Source organism: Labrus bergylta, chromosome 11 (assembly GCF_963930695.1).
Source record: "Labrus bergylta chromosome 11, fLabBer1.1, whole genome shotgun sequence".
NCBI lineage: Eukaryota > Metazoa > Chordata > Actinopteri > Labriformes > Labridae > Labrus > Labrus bergylta.
This window is the reverse complement of record NC_089205.1, coordinates 19586284-19606333: the sequence shown is the minus strand read 5'-3', so window position 1 is coordinate 19606333 and position 20050 is coordinate 19586284. Positions and strand designations below refer to the sequence as shown.

The 20050-nt window shown below is 39.2% G+C and overlaps 3 protein-coding genes across 4 annotated transcripts; 1 reads left to right on the top strand and 2 right to left on the bottom strand.

Moving 5' to 3' along the window:
• Positions 1-1195: 1195 nt before the first annotated feature.
• Positions 1196-5077, bottom strand: si:dkey-4p15.5 (zona pellucida-like domain-containing protein 1). Its single transcript, XM_020654137.3, has 10 exons — positions 4965-5077; positions 4644-4870; positions 4367-4551; positions 4213-4285; positions 4024-4121; positions 3863-3943; positions 3573-3744; positions 3375-3477; positions 2252-2281; positions 1196-2044 (listed from the first exon to the last, which is right to left on the bottom strand). The coding sequence occupies exons 1-10, from the start codon at positions 5062-5064 to the stop codon at positions 1911-1913; spliced, it is 1203 nt and encodes a 400-aa protein (XP_020509793.1). The 5' UTR covers positions 5065-5077; the 3' UTR covers positions 1196-1910.
• A 6347-nt stretch (positions 5078-11424) lies between these two features.
• LOC109999624 (heat shock cognate 71 kDa protein-like) lies at positions 11425-16711 on the top strand. Its single transcript, XM_020654713.3, has 9 exons — positions 11425-11622; positions 13676-13885; positions 13976-14181; positions 14291-14443; positions 14593-15148; positions 15251-15453; positions 15555-15753; positions 15846-16078; positions 16171-16711. Exons 2-9 carry the CDS (start codon positions 13681-13683, stop codon positions 16375-16377), a joined length of 1962 nt encoding a protein of 653 aa, XP_020510369.2. The 5' UTR covers positions 11425-11622; positions 13676-13680; the 3' UTR covers positions 16378-16711.
• A 550-nt stretch (positions 16712-17261) lies between these two features.
• lim2.3 (lens intrinsic membrane protein 2.3) lies at positions 17262-19285 on the bottom strand. 2 transcript variants are annotated; one of them, XM_065960393.1, is made up of 5 exons: positions 19147-19285; positions 18432-18627; positions 17778-17927; positions 17563-17697; positions 17262-17471 (listed from the first exon to the last, which is right to left on the bottom strand). In XM_065960393.1, exons 2-5 carry the CDS (start codon positions 18604-18606, stop codon positions 17410-17412), a joined length of 522 nt encoding a protein of 173 aa, XP_065816465.1. In that variant the 5' UTR covers positions 18607-18627; positions 19147-19285; the 3' UTR covers positions 17262-17409. The 2 variants fall into 2 exon arrangements, with proteins under 2 accessions (XP_065816465.1, XP_020510375.2); XM_020654719.3 differs by having other exon boundaries at positions 18432-18623; positions 19147-19254.
• Positions 19286-20050: the final 765 nt, after the last annotated feature.

The following is a 20050-nucleotide window of genomic DNA, read 5'->3' as shown; positions in this document are numbered from 1 at the left end:
AGTGACTGTTGTGACTTAAGTGCATCAATGTGTAACAGGTGGACACCTCACGGAGTCTTGTGATGCAGTGCAGGTAGACACATTGGTTTGTGTGTCACTTTTACACCTTGGGAAGGTACTTTTTGGGACTTCATGGGCACCGTACAAGACAGTCAGCATTAAGATAAATAATTCAAAAAAATCATGATAAATTGAGACGTATATGGTATTCTACTTTAATACCTATCCATATCATACAAGGCTACATTAAGCTGCCTGTTGGATTTGCTTTGCATAAAGGCTTGCAACCCTTTCTGACAAGAAACAGGAAGTCAGCAGTTGAAGACAGCTGAGTTTGCCATGTTCACAGACGACATTGTGGAGACAGCTCTCATGAGTATTAGCCAGGTTAGTAATGAGTATCCATGTGGCCATTTAAACCAGCCATCAAGGGAACCATCAGGCCAAAGAATAAAAAGGTTTTAATTAATTGGGCCCTGGGATCTCGTAAGAGCACTCAGGGAGGTGATTGTGAAGAACTTCCTCAAGCTAGTTCTGGCAAACTATTGTCATCAAGAAACTTCTCATTTGAAACATCAGGGACCTGTGGAAGTGCTTTTCAGGTATCACATGACTCAGCCTGAATTACTAACAGGTTGCTGTAAAGGTCCCTTTGAACAGTTAATGACCATCAGATACAGCCTGACTGTGGAAAAGCTTATTTCCCAATGCTACAGTTGCCCTTGCCAAATATTCTGTTTGGGATATAACTGGTTTGGGAACTACAGAATGGCATCTCTGCTCTTTGCAGATGACGGGATTCTGTTGGCCTCATCAAACTGTGACCTCCAGCTCACACTAGACCAGTTTGTAGCCCCCCCAAAAAATGCTAAGGATGATTCTTAGGATGAAAGAAAACGTCTTTTTTGAGAACCTGTCAGCAAGGTCGCAGGGTACATGCCAATTGTTTCTGTCGTTATAAACCAGGTAATTGATTAGTTCAATTAATACTCCCAGTTAAGTTTGATTCAGTATAATAAAAGTTTAAATATCCCATACTGCAGGTGGTCTAAGTATGAATTTGTCAAGACATTTTCATGAATTCTTTCTGGATTCATGAGCACAACAGTAATGTTTATAAGGTCTCACACAAGTGTGATATCTTTTGCGAATACATTTTATACAGTTACATAAAACAATAAAGACAGCCCCTGCATGGTATTAGTGGAAACCTTTATTAACACAAGTGTACCATTCTGCTATATATCCTGTGTTTGGTTTATACAGTATCATATATTTGTCTGCAGTTAAATAATGTGCATTTCATCTGTTTTCTTACTGAATGGACAAGAGTTCTCGTATCCTTGACGTCTGATGTTCTATAGAACTGACTGCTCAGTAGTTCTAACAAACCTCAGTAATGGAGCATCCTTAATCTTTGAATATGGCAATCTACATAAATTCCCAACTTGACTTATCAGGGCAAGCTCAATGTGAAGGTTTGATGGTATTTTTATTCAAGAAAAATGCACACAAGTACTTCTCATAATTCTCGATTAAATGTTTTAAACGTACACAATTTCTAAGTGAATACAAGAGATTACACCATATATTAAATACTGCAATATGACTCACCAAACAACCAACATAACACTTCATGCACACATATTTTACAGCTTAAGTGCCCTCGTCTCCACATTTATAAAATATATCAATCATATTTGTTATACAATTGTAAGCCTATAGAACAGATGGCTACATAATGATGTATGGAAAATGGAAAAGCTAAATAGTAGTATTGCAATATATCTAGAATGGTTTTCTGGTGACGTCATTTACTATCCTTGCACACATAATGGCCATCCTTTGGGAGATGATGAATAATTACACTTGAAGATGGGTGAAGAGACTCCACATTTAGTCATGAGATGTTACTGAATGATTGGTTTTCTCTTGATGTAAAACGCAAAGTAGGCAGCCATGGCAACAAGGAGAATAGTTAGGATGACGATGCAGACAATTACAGCCACCACGGGGCTGCTGTAGTTGCTCTCAGTTGATGTACCTGTAATGATCAGGGAAGAGGAAAAGGATGACGATATTTTACCCCAAAGCAATCTTTATGAGAAAATGATGGTATTCATTAATGTTGCTTGTTACTGTCAGAGACCTTTATAGTCGTCAATTAAAGGCATTTCTGCAGCTTTTCACTTCTCCTTTGCACAGCCCACAAGAGCACATTTAAAGAGTCACATATAAGAACAATTCTTACCGTAAGGAACAGAGAAAGTTTGGGCATCTCCTGAAAAAAAGAAACAAATGCTTGGTCAATAACTTTTAATTGATTTTTCTAAAATTTGAAATAATGAATACAAAAAACAGAATATAAATTCAACTTATTAATAAATGCATGACAAAACAATGAATACCACTCACATGTATGCACATTATAAAGCTGATAGAAGTCTATTGGGCTTAGCATAAATAGTATCATAAGATGATAACAGACAGCCACATGTTATACATTTCACCTCTAAAGCTCAAAAAATGACATTTTAGTTTGTTGTTTAATCCATACATTCACGTCAAAATAACAAATTAGGGTTTATGTTTATGATACCTCTTTGATAGAAAGAGCAAAAAACCTGCCATATTTTGTTGCTAATATGGAGTATTTATGCTAGAAAAATGTGTCCATTAGAACTACTATCACATTTTAGTCAAAGTCTTATCTGAAAGAGAAATGAACCACTAAAATGAAAAGCTTCGTCAGTTCGGATGAACTCATGAACTGAAGCCTTCATAGAGTCAAAAAAAAAATTACCATCAGGTGCGTGTCCAGACTTTTTGGTCTGGGGTGGCCCAATAGTGGCACTGACTTGTGCAAGGGTGGCCTGAAGTTTGTGTGCAAACAGCTGAATGAAGAGCATTTATTTACTCCTTCTGTCTACACTAATCACATCGACTTTGAAGATTTACAAGATAATGACAACATATCCATCTACAATCTTAATTCTTCAAGGACTCGAAACAAATGTACAATATGTCTAAAGTCACAATTTAGAGTATTTTAACTCAAAAAAGTTGCAAACATCTGCACACTGAAAACTATGAGCTGCCTGTTGCAACAAAGCCTGGATTTCACCGTAAGGCCCAATCATAGTTAAGGATTTTAGGGGGGCCAATAAGATTTCAAGGGGGGCCCATAGTACCCCTGGCCACCCCTCTGGACACGCCTCTGATTACCATGACCTGGATGACTGAAAAATTATACTGCACATTTTAAAGTAATTGCATTTACTGCAGAATTAGTGTCTTCTTCCAACATGCACAACGTCATTGTGTTAGGATGTAAGGTTTTCTATGGTTTTTGTGTGTATGCATTAAAGACGCACCATTGGTATTCCTGCCAACAACAATGACGTGTGAGGTGACTGTAGCATTGCCTAACACATCCTCGGCCTCTCTTTTTCTCCTTTTTCCAGTATTTGTACAGACCTGTTCAAAGAAATGGAAAAAGACAATCAAAATGATTTCTCCACATTAAGCACGATTGTTTAATCTCAAAACTATGTGAGAAAGTTGTTACTCACTGGCAATAATGCGCTACAGCTGGACACCTCACAGAGTCTGGTGACACAGTGCAGGTAGAAAGTGGAAACTGTTTGATTTTTGTGCTCAACAAATCTAAAAGCCTCAAAGGAGAAGTATGCAGTCTGCGACACCCCATTGAGCGTCACCTGAGTTTGTTCATCACGGTCACACCTAGGGAGGAGAAAAAGACAGGTAGTGTGACTCCACATGGTAAATTACAAAGACTAGGCTAAATGCTAAGTATCAAGTTGGTAGGTATCATTATTTGTGGTCCATATACATAACTCACCCTACAAAGAGGTCATAGAATGTGACAAAATTGGGAATTGGTGTTGTTGTTGCGTAGCATCTATCCAGCAACACATTGAACCTTTCAAAAGAGACAGATGGTTTTAAGATTTATTTGAATTGATTTGATTTTTTTAATGCAAACTGTCCAAACTTAATTACCTATCTGTGAGATTAGTAGCTGTAACTGCAACATAAATTTTGGTCTTCAGCTTTATCCCAGATTGTGGGAAGGTCATTATGTCTGTGTGCTGCTCATTCTGTTTAAAAAAAAAAAAAAGTAAGACCAGAATGAAGCTCTAAAATGTTGTTACATCTCTGTCTAATTCTAAAATAAAGAGTAGGGCTTACCTCATACAGCTCCATATTCAGTGTGCTGACGAAGCTGCCATTGTTCTCATTTATGGCAAGACTCACTCCAGATCTGTATCGAAGAAGAACACATTTATATAAAGGCAAAATAACCCAGATATGTGTTAATCTAAGAATCCAAAACCATACTTACACAGCCAGTTCAGTGTTGTTCAGGAGATACTGCATGGGGTAAATGCAGGAGAACATGTACAGGATCTGCTCACGATAGGTGATCGGGCCCTCAACGGGGTCTGTAGAGGTAACCGTTCCAGAAATATTAGCAACCTGGACATTTGAGAAGTCTGCGAACTCTCCAGTCCCTGTTTGAGTGGTAACCTGTAGGGAAAAAAGTCCAAGTACGCTCCAATGAAATCACTGACATCTACTTTGTTTGCAAAAAAAATACAAAAGGTATTTGTGAAGAATACCATGAAGTTATTGCCGCATGCCGAGACAGCACTTGTGTTTAAAGGGAATTTGAATCGTAAGACTGGTGGGTCAACGCTCCAGTCAGCAGTGCCATGACATTCAGGTGTGTCATGCTGACTATTGAGGGCCATCAGAGACTCATTGTAAAGAGCTTGGTAAATGGGGCAAATGTAGATGGCCAGGTCCATGAACTCAGTGCCACAGGTAACCTTGATGTCAGAGTTTTCTGGAAGACATCAAAAGGGAGGATACAGAAGATCAAAAAATGGAAGCGTGAACTTTACAGTCAGTTAAGAATATTTTGATGAAATGCCACGAACCTGGAGCTCTGTTTGTATTGCTAGTAATACAATCCACGGGTAGCTGGGCCTCCGTCTTTGACAAGAGGCCGAGCAGGCACAGAAGGATGATCAGTCTCATTGTTCTCAGTGTGGATCTGAGAAAAAGGCAGTATATCAAGGAAAACCATAGCATTTAGATCCTTCTTTCAAGATGCAAGAAAGAAAATATTGAAAAATGTACAGATATCCATATGTTGAGGACGACAGATCAACTGTCCTTTAGAGTAAGCACACAAGTGGCACACTTTAAAGAAAAGGGAGAGAGATTCTTGAAAATGAAAATGAACTGCCAATTTCACAAGTTACTTATCATAACTTGAAATGACTAAGCTCTAAAAATGTTTTAACAAGTAAAAAACATTTGCCAAAATCAAGTAAAATAAAAGTTGTACTTATGGCCAACATTTCCTGAAACTGGATTATCAAGAAAACTAGACATAGAGATTCAGATTGTTTCTCATGGTAAGTGTGATCTAAAACAGAATCAGTTCAAGTACAAAACAGCAGCATACAGTATGCTATACAGAGTAGACAATCTTACATACTGTTATGTCTAATGCCACAATTGTATATCAATTATTCATATTGAAAGAGAATCTCGGTAAAAATCCATATAGTCTTATTTATTAAACAAACTTTAAGAATGACAAAGAAGTGATATGTTGATTTGAGGGACTCACCTGGAAGTCTTCATACAGTGTCCTGCTATTAGCCACCAGATCTCCCCTTTTATACTGTCGACTCCACACGAGGCGTGTGAGGGAAAGTTTCAGACAATAGTGTAACATGAGCTAGGCCTCTTACATCTTCTATTTTTCTGAAAATCCTACGTACATGCAAATTTGAAATAACAATTCATCTCAAATAAGCGTGTTTTTCACGCAGGTGTCGACCTCAGTTCAACTTCAGACGATTGTAAGCATCAGTTTTTGAAGTTTCTTTGACATCACAACTGGCTTTCTATTACAAGACAATATAATGAAATAGAACCATTTGTGATCATGATGCAGATTTGTGTCTATATACTCAAATGCTACAGTAAGTGGGATTTTTCTTCAGGAAATTTCTATAGAATGAATCTGCACTTTGCATTGCTTGTTGTTTTAAGTGGAAACTTAACTTTTGTTTTATTGCATTTACTCTTTATTTATCCATGTTAGTCCCTGATCAGAGATCTTTTTCAAGCGAGACCTGGCTAAGAGTAGCAGCAACACACTGTTTCAACAACAAAAACACTCAAACTCATTTACACATTTCAAAATAAGAAAAATCATCAGCTAAACAGTTGCATACAGAAAGTTTGGATTCAAGACTTTTCACTACAGACTTAAAAACATTCAGGGTAACTACGTTTTTCAGTTTAAAATCAGACTGCAGGTTGTTCCAAAAGGTGCAGAAAACCGAAAACCTTTCTTCCCCAACTCAGTTCTATACATGAAATCAATGACGCAACTTTCTGGAACTGAATGTAAGTTCATAAATATCTTTCAAATGTTTTAAATGTGTCACTAAAGGAGTATTTAATGAGTGTTTTCAATGATAGTTAGTTTGACATAATACATGTTCATGCCATGTGTCCAAAGCTGGGCTGTTTTATAACATGTTATGAAACAGCTATCGCAGCTATCATCCCCATCCTCAATGAGGTCAGACAAGAAAGAAGAAGAAGTTATTTAAAGCCAGATACAGGAAACTAAAACTGGGTGCTTTACTTCAAGTGATACATAGCTCCCTTATAAGTCAGTTCATTTGAAATAAACGCCTGTGCTATGTTTTGGGGACATAGTTTTCTAGGCAAAATTGTGCAATCAATAGATGCTTGTGACATGTCTGTGAAGGGTTTCTGACTCAGCTCTGAACATACATTAGCAACAAAATATATGTATTTGCATAACTTCATATACAGGATCATTAAAGTTTATTTGCTGCTAATGATGTTGTGAAATGGAAAAACACTTGCTTGCCATCTTGAGTATGGGCGTCGCGTCGCATAGGAAACCATGACGTATACACGCAAACAGAGTTTTATTTTTCATAGGCAGATGAAAGAGCAGGATCAGGGATCTGATCACAAGTGTTCTCCTCTGAGATCTTTTCATGTGATAAGAGTATTGTTCTTCAGGGTGTATGTTTTGTAATGGATGAGTTTTTGTTATGGCCTCAGGCTGAACACTGTAAATAGAACATTTCTGTGCCTGTTTTGTACAGTCAGCGAATCAAAGACACACCTTTCCTGAGAGAAATCCAAAGTCCTTTGTCAAGCATCATGACACGAGAGGGCCTCCTGAGTAACTCTGGTCCCTGAAGAACGGCACTACAATACAAGGTGAGGATACAGCCTGAAAAAGGTACCTGGTAGATTACTTTAGAGGTATCCGGTGTCAAATGCCAGTTTTAATCTCCTCTTTGTTGTCTAAATAAGCATTTGTCTGCAAGCAATGCCATCGGTGTAACTGAGGGGTCATTTAAAAAAAAAACTTGGACCCTAAAGCACTCAAATGTGGTCGCCCTTGGGAGTTAATGATGCTAACTAGGTACAGTTCAGTGGCAGATTTGGGTCAAGACCCATGATCACAAACACAAACATTCTTTATTAACATTGAGTGGATACAGTGGATACAGTTTGTGTTTGCTGCGGGGCATTTACGTTAGCCCGAAACACAAACCCTGCGATTAAAACTAGAGTTGAGTATGTAAGGACAAACTAAATCTTACAGGATTATGTCGTCAGTTTACAGTACAGGCGTAGGTTGCTCATTAAAGAATGCAAGCTAGGAGGATGCACTTTCCCTGATATTGAGTTGTCCGGTAATCAGAACTTTGCCAACAAGACCAAAAGCCTGGACTGTGAGACTAACTGGATGCATTGGTTCTAGGGCCCTGATATCATTGAAGAGAAATGCCAACGGAAAGTTTGAGGTAAGAAATAGATGATGTCATCCCTATTGTATAGTTTTTCCTTCATATGAATAAGAAAAAGGTCCATATTAGTACATTCTAATAGCCTAATGTTAAGGTATAGTCCATGCTTGCTTCTTCGCTTTTTTTTAGTGTTAGATGACCAGAGCCATATGGCCCCTTCGTCCAAAGGTGAAGCTGGCAACCTGTTAGCATAGTTGAGCAATTCACTACTAGCCTGGCTCTGCCCAATGCTACCAAGAACCCTGCATCTCACTAATCAACAATTATAGGTTTAATCTTTTTGAAGGCCAAACTTATAACACAGAAAGCCATTTTGCATAGGATTATGTAGCAGAATTTAGATTGGACGTGCCATTCAGTCACGACAACAATAACAGTCCCATCTTGTAGGTAAAATATCAGAGACGTTATGCAAGAAAACGTAATGTACAGCCTGCATAATGATTTATTCCAGTGGTAATCTTTGGTCATTACAATAACATTTATACACTTATACAAAAAGGCATATCAGAACTTTATATCTAGCATGTTTAATGTACTGTATTGCTTTGCTAATGTAATCTAAGACCCATTTTTCCCAACAGTGTTATCCCGCCTAAGTCTGGACTTAATTTAATGACATTATAAGCATTAAAAAACATCAACCAAAGTAACTCACTGAGCTGCTGTCAGACTTTAAAACCAGAGATAATGACACTAATGTTATCTTAATAGCCCTTTTCAGACTGCCATTTTTGCAAAAGTGCTGTAACTAAACATACATAAACTATTTTTATCTTTGTTGTTGTGGTTACCAGAGAAATTCTGGATGGTTTGTAAAACTTCCCTTATTGTCAACACAGAGAAACTCAATTTATTCTACATGTGTGTTTAACTCACGGGTGTAATGTTTGGGTAATGACTAAGCTCCACGTTCGTCACACTTTGTAACAATGCACATAACACGCTCATGTGTTCATGAATGTGACTCACAGAAATGTGAGGAATAACAGACCTTGTAAACGTACAATGGGAACAAAAGCGTCTATGGATGTTTACATTGAAACAAGAATGGTGGTTGATCGTGGAAGTCTCAGATGACTACACAAGTGTCTTGTCTCTGTAGACCTGTGACAGTTTAGGCAATTCACTCTACATCCACTGCCTTCTGGGAAAATTCCTGGGAAATCTATTGTTCCTTAACATGACAAGAGGACACGTTGGTGGACATGATTTTCAAGAACTGACATTTTTAATCAAAATTATTGCAACTCTAAAAAAAAAAAAAGGGATTGCCAGAACGTTAAGCCCCTTAGCCTGTGTAGATCAGAAACAATCTGAGAACTCTAAAGCCTAGTTGGGTTAGTTAGGTGCCAAAATAAATGATAATGTTAACCCTTTTTACACCTGTACAGTCTGTCTGATCCACCAGTTTTTTCACAGCTAGACCTGCTGACTGCTTTAGCTGCAAAGCTTAACAAGTAAAGGAAATGGTAAATGGACTTGAACTTGTATTGCGCTTTTCTGGTCTTCTGACTACTCAAAGCGCTTTTACATCGTAGGTCCTGCCTACCCATTCATACACCGATGGCAGAGGCTGCTTTGTAAAGTGACCATTAGAAGTAACTTATCCCATTCATACACATTCATACGCCGCTGACAAAGCAGCAGGAGCAACTTGGGGTAATTGTCTTGCCCAAGCACATATCGGACATGTGGCAGCAGGAGCTGGGGAATCGAACCCCTGAACCTTCTGGTCGAGAGACGACCAACTCTACCAACTGCTCGGTGAAAATTGTTAATTTAATGCTTTGACCTCAAAATGTGCCGTGGGCCCTTAATGTTTTTCATGAAAGTAGTTTCTGTAGGTCTATTTTTAAATGTTTTCCCCTTTGTAGTCATATGCCATACATTAACTTTGTTGAAGTGCATGGAATAATACTAATTATTATTGGATATTAACTTTTCTTATTTTTTATATCTCCTGTATGAGGTCAAATAAAATAAAATAATCAAATTTAACATAGCATTAAAGTACAGTAGATTTCAGCTTTGACTGCAATTAGACCATGCTGTACGATGAGTCACTCTATCAAACAAGTGCAACACCGGAGCAGTATAACATGTTATGACAGTAACATAGGAGGAGCCCATTTTTTTCTGGAAGGGCACGTCGGGACACAGCTCTTGCATGCACTGGGCTGTAAATGGTACACCAATCCCACGGTTAGGAATAAAACTTGATGATCTGTGACCCACTTGTATTTTACTGGGAGGGAATCCACCCTGATATCAATTTCTTCAATGAATATATGGTGTTGTGATACAGATTGTGTTTTTAAGGTATCCGCTGACATTTCATTGATACCTCCAATATAACTTACTTTTTCTTTTTTTTACATAGGTGTGGTCATACTTTTTCTTTTTTTCTCCCAGTCTTCTTGTCCTTGGAGCGATTTAATAACTACAGTGCAATTGTGCGTTCCCTCTTGAGTCTTCAAATACCTAATGCAGAATTACATAACAAATCATACATTCAAGCTTTAAATACTTTCAGAAAAAGTACTCATTATGAACACAAGGACACACATAATGCTGCATATGATAGACTAGTATTACTGATTCAAGTGTATACAGGATTATAAACCCATTGTTGGTTTGATAAGTATTCTGTTTTGTGCTGTAATATTTTGTTTCTTTTTATTTATCATTAGGATTATAATAACATGAAAACTATAAATATCACTGTAGCAAAGTTGAAGTTTAGAAGTCTAGTCAAAGGCGATCCCTAGATCCCCTTAAACCAGACAGTAATAAATCATGTTTTACATTATGTATGAGTAAATTAATATAATGATATATCGTTAAAATTCATATTAATAGAATAATAACAGTAAACGACTATTGTTACTCTATGTAAAATAAGATAATCCTGTCTTTGTGAGGAGTTTTTTTTTGTTTACATTTCCAATTACAAAATGTCATCGTGTGAGGTTTAATCTTTTGAAATAAGCCTGTTAAAGCCAATAAAAGAACTGAGCCATCTAGTGATTTAACATTGCTATTGTAGTTGCAGATAAAAACATGGTTCTAATTTTTACAAGCTAAAAAGATTAGATGTGTATGTTACAATTCTCTTGTTTTTACTCATAAGTAAATGATACGTGGAAATTCTTGAATAAATGCAATATAATCATGGGTTTAAGGCATAGACTGTAAATATTATTGGTTTAAGGACATTGCACTTTATGCAGATCCTGTATGAGTCAGTGCTGGGGTTGGGCCACCCTGGTCAAAAAAACAAGTCCTCCTCGCACGTCCCTGTTCCCTCCCTGTACACTCTCTCTCCATCACTGTTTAGTTCCTGATCAGGTTTATTGATATCACTTACAGTCTTAGGTAGCAACTAACTGGCTGCGGAAATGAAAATCAACCAGCGTTCTTATTGGACCATTTTTTTTAAAAACGCAGTGATATGATGATGGAAGCGGATTGGTCAGCGTCGCTCCTCCTGTGTTCCAGAGAGTTCTCAGTGAGAAGCAGGAGGCGCGGCCGCTCTCACACACTGACGCAGACAGACAGACAGACAGAGAGACAGACAGACAGCGAGGGGATCTGTGACCTGTCACAACTACTACACACTCAGGGTGAAGCCAGCCTGCAGTATTAAAAAAAAAAAAAAAAGCCGCTACTTTAACGCCAAGGCAGTGAACGACACACTTTACACCAAACGGAGGTGAGTATAGCCAGGTGAAAAATGAGTGTTTGCAACTTTTGCTGCTGTTGTTAAGAACTACAGGACGTTGTATATTAGCTTATTGACTCTTAAGACATCACGTTTATGAATTGATGACACCATTAAGGCTTATTCTACGTCATTGGTTAGCTAACTTGTGTTTTTGTCGTGTCACTGAACTCAAGCTAACATCGAAATACAGCCGCGACTCGTTTTTAAACACAACGACGTCTCTTGCTTTCCAAAAATGTATTTCCGAAACGTATTTGACGCGTTGAAGCAAGTTGCTCCCTTAACAGGTGTGAAAATGATGCTGCTAACAATAATTGACTGAAAGTGTTTCCTGCTTAGCCTCCTCCGCTGCTTCTTCATGGCCCTGCTTCCGCACTGAGATGTCGAAGAAAGATTACAAAAAGAAAGACGCTAATTAAAGTTATGCAACATGTAGGAAGTGAAAGCAATAGTCCAGAAAGTTCCCAACCTCCTGAAATGTGCAGTGACACGCCCTCATGTACTGAGGCTGCTGCTGTTGACAGCTAAAGCTAATGATGCAGCAAACACACACTGTTAACCCCCTGCTGTGTGGCTGTCAACCTTTTCTTTAAACTCTCTTTCTCTCTCTCTCTCTCTCTCTAAAAAGTCTTTAAAAAGGGGATTCTGCTTTAATTCAGGTACAATCATGTGCAGCAGACAATGTTAGATTTGGCAGAAACCTATGCATGAAACTGAATTAGGCTATCTTATTTCTTATTAGACTGACATTTTGAAAATGCAAATAAAAATATTGGTTAAAGAAAAAAGACTGACATTTGGTTGAAGGGCCGCCTTTGTTATTTTAATTAAAAAAAAAAAGAAAGACCAAACTTTTTGGCTTGTGGAGATCAATCAGCAGCATGTTCAACAACCCTAATGTCATTATTTTGTTTCTTTTTATTTCACTGTTGAATCTTTTCAGCCCCCATCCAAACTCTGAATCATACCACGTGAGCCCTGTAGCCTTCAGAGATCATCAGCATATTGTTATTGTTCATTTACTATCTGCAAATTTTTTTTTTAAATATATATATATCTATAAAGATCATTCTGACAACTTGTTGTTCACACTTTAATTTACATCCTGTTAAAGTTGCTCTTTAAACCTTTGCCACCATCAGAGCATCTCCACATTTCTTACAGCCCCTTGCTCCCCTCTTGTTCCACTCCCCCCCTCACAAACTCCCTTGTGGATTATCAATAGGCTAACGTTACAGTTTATTGATTCTGCTGCTGTAGCAACAGTAAACATAAAGCTGTTCCAGGTCATCCATGGTTGCTTACTGAGTCATCTTGATAAATGCATTACTTTGTGTAACTAGGCTCGTGTCTTTATTCATTTTATCAGCCTGTTTTTCAGAGTTCTTTATAAACTGTATTCCAATAACTAGTTAACCCAGCTCTAGTTCTGCATCTATTCCCTGACATTTTCTTACCTTTTTTTTTTACAACAACTCAAAAACTATTACATTTATTGTCGTAAAACAGGCAGATTCTGGATCTTTGTAATACGAGGCAGAAAGATACCAGCAGCTAGTTAGAGTGCTGATGAAGATCAAGTTTAACAATTAACACTTTAAAAAAACAGTTAAGCCACTGAATTGATGGAGAATAGTGTCTGGTGGACAAACATATCAACCAAGTGGCTAACATTGCTGCTCAGATATGATACCATAGTAAACTCAGCAAAGTGGTAGTTCAGAAAAAAACGGCCTTTTATTAAAGGCTCTCTTCTTCCTGTTGTCCGGTGTTGCCATAACAAGAGAGCTGACAGGCTGTCAAACGTGGGAGGCTTGAAAACAGGTGCTGTGGACCCTCACTTCACTGACACAGTGTGTTTCCACTTCTGTTTGAGCTGTTCAGAGTCTGATAATAGCCTCATTACCCAACACTACAAATGTGCATCACAGATGCTTCCTTCAGTCCTCAGTGTGGGCTGGAGCTTCTCATCTTCCATATATCCAGATTTTCATTCCCATGCCAATATATGATCAACAGCTGATCCTCTTCATGTTCTCAGGAATCATGTCTAAGGGACCAGCAGTGGGCATTGACCTGGGCACCACCTACTCCTGTGTAGGAGTGTTTCAGCACGGCAAAGTTGAGATTATTGCCAACGACCAGGGAAACAGGACCACACCCAGTTATGTTGCCTTCACTGACACAGAGAGGCTGATTGGAGATGCAGCCAAGAATCAGGTGGCTCTGAACCCCAACAACACTGTATTTGGTATGAAATGGTTTTTTTTTATAGACTAATCAAATATGATCATTTAAAATGCTTCTGCTCCATGTTTTAATACTTTTTATTGTCCTTCAGATGCAAAGCGTCTCATTGGACGTCGCTTTGATGACAGTGTTGTCCAGTCAGACATGAAATACTGGCCATTTACAGTCGTAAGCGAGGATACAAAGCCCAAAGTTAAAGTGGAGTACAAGGGCGAGACCAAGACCTTCTTCCCAGAGGAGATCTCTTCGATGGTGCTCATTAAAATGAAAGAGATCGCAGAGGCTTACCTCGGAAAGGTACACCTGTGTTGTGTCTCTATACAAGTATTCTTAAGAATTATTTGTTTGTAAACTTAATGTTGAGAGTGTGAACAGGTATCTCAACATCTCTACCTTCTTCTTTCAGACTGTGTCAAATGCTGTTGTGACTGTGCCAGCCTACTTCAACGACTCTCAGCGCCAGGCCACCAAAGACGCAGGGACCATTTCTGGGCTGAATGTCCTTCGTATCATCAACGAACCAACTGCCGCTGCTATTGCTTATGGCCTGGACAAGAAGGTGAAATAACTCTTTGGCTTTTTACAAGACAAGTTTTTCGTTTCAGGATTATACAATTATAGGATATTGACCCACACTTTTTTCCACCAATGAAATTCAGATTTAAATTGTTGATCCTAAGCCCAAAGTGCTTCCTGTACAAATTACAGGTTGGAGCTGAGCGAAATGTTCTCATCTTTGACCTGGGTGGTGGCACATTTGATGTCTCCATCCTGACTATTGAAGATGGCATCTTTGAGGTCAAGTCCACAGCAGGCGACACACACTTGGGTGGAGAAGACTTCGATAACCGCATGGTCAACCACTTCATCTCCGAGTTCAAACGCAAGTTCAAGAAAGACATCAGCGACAACAAGCGGGCAGTACGCCGTCTGCGCACAGCGTGCGAGAGAGCCAAGCGCACATTGTCCTCCAGCACTCAGGCCAGTATTGAAATCGATTCCCTGTACGAGGGAGTCGATTTCTACACGTCCATCACCAGGGCTCGATTTGAGGAGTTGAATGCAGACCTTTTCAGAGGAACCCTGGAGCCTGTGGAAAAGGCTCTCCGTGACGCCAAGATGGACAAGGGTCAAATCCATGACATCGTCCTGGTTGGAGGTTCCACTCGTATTCCAAAGATCCAGAAGCTGCTACAGGACTTTTTCAATGGGAAGGACCTCAATAAGAGCATTAACCCTGACGAAGCAGTGGCCTATGGAGCAGGTATAAACCATTTACCATAAAAAAAATACCAGTGCACTTATAAAGATGTATGACAGAAGAGTTAAACGTGTGAAACAAATATTCCACCCATTTGTTGTGCAGCTGTGCAGGCAGCCATCCTGTCAGGCGACAAGTCAGAGAACGTGCAGGATCTGCTGCTGCTGGATGTGACCCCCTTGTCTCTGGGCATCGAGACGGCTGGAGGAGTGATGACTGTTCTCATTAAGAGGAACACCACTATCCCCACAAAGCAGACCCAGACCTTTACCACCTACTCTGACAACCAGCCTGGTGTCCTCATTCAGGTACGACCACCATGGTTTCCCCCGAAAATGTATCTTTTTCTTTCTTTTTTTTTTTTTTTTGAAAGGTATTTTTTAATGATGATCTGATCTGATATTTGCAGGTGTTTGAGGGTGAAAGGGCCATGACCAAAGACAACAACCTTTTGGGTAAATTTGAGCTGATTGGAATCCCCCCTGCACCCAGAGGGGTCCCTCAGATTGAGGTGACCTTTGACATCGACGCTAATGGCATCATGAATGTGTCTGCTGCGGACAAGAGCACAGGGAAGGAGAACAAGATCACAATCACTAACGACAAAGGTAACCTAAAGTTTCAACTTCATTGTGTATCTAAATGTCAAAGTTTGATGTTTGTTATTGAGCTTTGTGTCGTCTGACATCACATCCCCCAGGTCGCTTGAGCAAGGAGGACATTGAGCGTATGGTCCAGGAAGCGGAGAAGTACAAGTCTGAGGATGAAGTGCAGAGAGAGAAAGTGACGGCAAAGAATGGTTTAGAGTCGTACGCCTTCAATATGAAGTCTACTGTGGAGGACGAGAAACTGAAGGACAAGATCAGCGACGAGGATAAACAAAAGATTGTGGACAAGTGTAACGATGTCATCAGCTGGCTGGACAAAAACCAGGTAAGAATAAAAATGAACTATGGCCACTTCAAACAGTTTTGCTAGCACAGATTGCTTCTCAAACCTTTCTCTGACTCTGGCTCTATTCTCAGTCTGCAGAAAAAGAAGAGTTTGAGCATCAGCAGAAGGAGTTGGAGAAGCTGTGTAACCCCATCATGACCAAGCTGTACCAGAATGCAGGTGGTGCACCCGGAGGGATGCCAGGAGGGATGCCAGGGGGGATGCCCGGCGGATTCCCAGGAGCTGGTGGCGCCCCTGGAGGAGGAGGAGCCGGCCCCACCATCGAGGAGGTCGACTAAACTCAAAAGGCTGTCAATACTTGCATGAGCCTGTTCTCTTTCCTCTGACAAAGGTTGGTGTGAAGAGTGATCACAGTCATATATCATATGAATTACTACATTGTAACACTCAGAACCTTTAACCAGCTTACTCAGCATACTTTTTTTTTTAAATTTAATTCAGCACTCTCACTGTGGTTTTTCCAGTTGTTGGTCTTTTCAAGCGACTGATTTTTTTTGTTCACTTAAACCTGTTCATGTTTGCATTACCACGATGTGTTTTTATTTGAGCTGTTCGTTCTGGCTGTAATAGTCTTTGAAAATACAATTCAATAAAAGATTTTTGGAACTTGAACTCGTTGCATTACATTTTATCACGTTTCATTATAAAAGCAACTTATTCCATGTTGATTTGAACGTGTTAAAGTACACATTATGCAAAACAACTTCAGTGACATTTGTAGAGATTTGCAGTAACTGCAGGTACCCCTGAGGTTTTCATGCTGCTTTGCATTCATTCATTTTGTCTTTGTCTACATCTGAATCATCTGATTGCGTCATCTTTGGGATGAACTTGAACTTGTTTGTGAAGTTTCATCTTTTGTAGTCAACCTTTTTATGCTTGGTCGATGAAACCATTTCTTCACAACATTAGAAGGGACTAGAAAGATAGGAAATCCACAAATAAGAGCTGGAGAACACATCTGTTGACTTGTTAGATAATTACCTTTTTACAGACCTTTTTTTCTGAAGGCATATTTTTGTCACTGTACAAGTTGTTATTTAAACCTGACAGGTTATCTGATCCCAAATACAAGGAGCTACTGTAGCACCAGGCTGATGAAGATAGTGTTGATCCTTTGTATTTGTTTTAGTGATGTGGAGAGAGCAGACAACAAAATACATTATGTATTATCTCGTTTATTTTGCTTATTCATGGATATATATGTTAACAGAAAGTGGTTGTTAAGTTAATATGGGTGTTAATTAGTTCCTCTTGGCCTAATATAATGGACCAGTGCTTATGTGTGTGTGTTGAAGTTTTTTGGCAGGTCAGCGCGAGTTAGAGTTTCTTGGGCATTCGTGCATCCGATAGGCACACATGTAGAAGATACCTGAAAGACAATCAGATAATTATGTCTTTTTGTTTTTTCTTTTTTTTTTGCAAAACCACATTATCTTATCAGTAAGTGTGTTACTTCTCACCTGAGAAGAATGTGAGCACCACTGCCACCCAGCCCATTATGTAGGACCAGGAGAACCGCCAGCTGCCATAGCGTTTACCGTAGTAGTTCACTGTCACTCCTGTGTACACAGCCATGGCCAGCAACACAAAGAAGCCTGCACAAGAGAACAAGCCTCCAATTAGAAATGATGTACGTCTTCTCAGACTGAGGTTCGGCTGTGTCTGAGGAGCTCACAGGAGATGAAGAAGAGGATGCCCGCTGCAAATGTCTTGTCAAAGCCGTCAAAGGAGGAGTAGTGGATGAAGGCCATGACCCCGATCACGATGCCAATGAAACAGGCCAGCAGGGAGAGAATCATGAAGGCACGAGTGGCATCCCAGTACGCTGAGGGTGAGAGGAGGAAAAAAGAGTGAGGCCTAAGAGACCAGACATTTGAAGGTATTACACTGAACGATAAAGTCAGTCATACTTTTCTTTAGCCGCAAGTTGCAGCTCAAAGTGTTCGGATTTGCACCTGATATGATGAATGAGACTTTTTTTTTCTTAAATTTTGAGGGAGCTAACTTGTGCAAATTGCAATAAAACTCTTAAATTGAACTTCCACAAATCTAAAAAAAATATCACAATAACCTGAGAAAAATGGGAGGGTTTTTAGGACAATTTTCTATATGACATACTGTACATATTACAGTATGATCATTTCTAACCTCTTTGCACTTGACTCATCTATATGTTACCAGCCTCAAAGCAAAGCTACCCCATTGTTTACACGGATTAGTGCAGAAGTCACACACTGTCAGCAGACTATGACAAAAATAAACCAGGATGTGCTGCACTGCTTGTGCTCATGCTTTGGAATAGAACCCCCCCCCCCCCCGCGCCTCTCACCGATGCTGTCTGTGTGTGTCATGCATTTCCCAGGCACACAGTACCGCCACAGGCCCTGGTGCATGTAATTGCTGGAGTGACGGTACTGCATCCAGTAGTCAGTTGCCGTGGAGACAATAAGGAGTATGTTCCCGACTCCAGCGCAGAACAACCCACCTCCCATGAAGCTGTACATCCTGCCAAAAAAAAACACTGACTGACAAACAGAGAGAGATGAGAGCGGGTGAGGGTCTTGCAACACTTGGCCCATGCAACACTTTCTGTTACAAAGGAACAACTGGATATGAGAACAGCCTAAAATTATCCAAATACATTCAGCAGGATCACATGAATACATATATTAGTTAACCGAGGTTGGGCCAAAAAAAGATTTTTTGAAACTTATTTTTTCTCTTGTTAAACCAACCAGGTTTCCCAAATTACCAAACATATACACCGAATATGAGGAAAAAGGTCTGAAGTAATGTTAAAAACAATTTGACTTTTATTCAAAGTTGCACCCAGAAAAAAAAAACATTTTTGGTTTTGAAAGTTTATAATACCTGGGGTTTTTCCAATTTTAATTCACTTAAGGACCTTTTTTTTTTACAAGGGGTTTGCTGACAACTCTAGCGATAAAGAAACACTTTGATAGTCTTTCTAAATATACAAAATTTCACACAGGTATAAAATCAACATTTTATGCTTTTAGTTTTTGGGGTTATAAATGACCTACCTTTATCTTTTACTCAGAAAAAGTCAGAGATTCCAATTTTTGGGGTTGTCAAAGCACCGAGGAGCCCGATATTGCCGTGTGTGGCAGGAAAGTTTTGTTTGTACGAAGGAAACCAAGCGAACAAGCGGCCTGATGGAACAATGGAGCATGCTGAGCCACAACCAATCACAGAGGATGAGTTTTGTGTTTTAGGGAATCTGCTGAAAATACAAAACTGTTAAAGCGCTGCGCACATCTCAGTAATTCTGATGACACAGGGCCTTTCATTCAAACCACTGTACACCCCACACACAGTAAACTCAGGGCCTGCAACAGGCTAAGCCAATGTCAGTGCTGGAAAAGTTGCATTTAACAGAGACTACTTTTAATAGTGAAAAATGTCTTTCATTCATTCTAATTATGTTTAGCTGATGTGTTTTTGGAAAATCATTCGGTCAATTATACAGTTAAGAAAATCAGCATTATTTTCATAGAAAATTAGGGTCAGTTCTGGCTTTTAAAACATTTTTCTGGACCAAGTTGTTAAAATAATTTAAATACAAGGTGTGCTGTGTTTTAAATTTACATAAAATCAATCACGTTTTTTTTATGTATAAAATAATGAAAGCGCCTTCGCTCTCTCATCATAACAATAAAACAGAACTGAAGGGTTTGTCATCGTAGATTTATTCTCATATATTCAAAGTCCACTAAGCCGATGAAGGAGAATTTATTTAATTATAGATAAAACGTGTTCAGACTCATTGACATTTAAATACATGTAATGGTTTCTTTACAACAGTTCAGTCACAGGACAGTGGGAAGACTTAAAGCAAAATTATGCTTTTATTTTATTTAATGGAGTGCTACTACATCTTTGGACTACATATAATTATCACCACCTTTGTACAAGCCAGTATAAGGT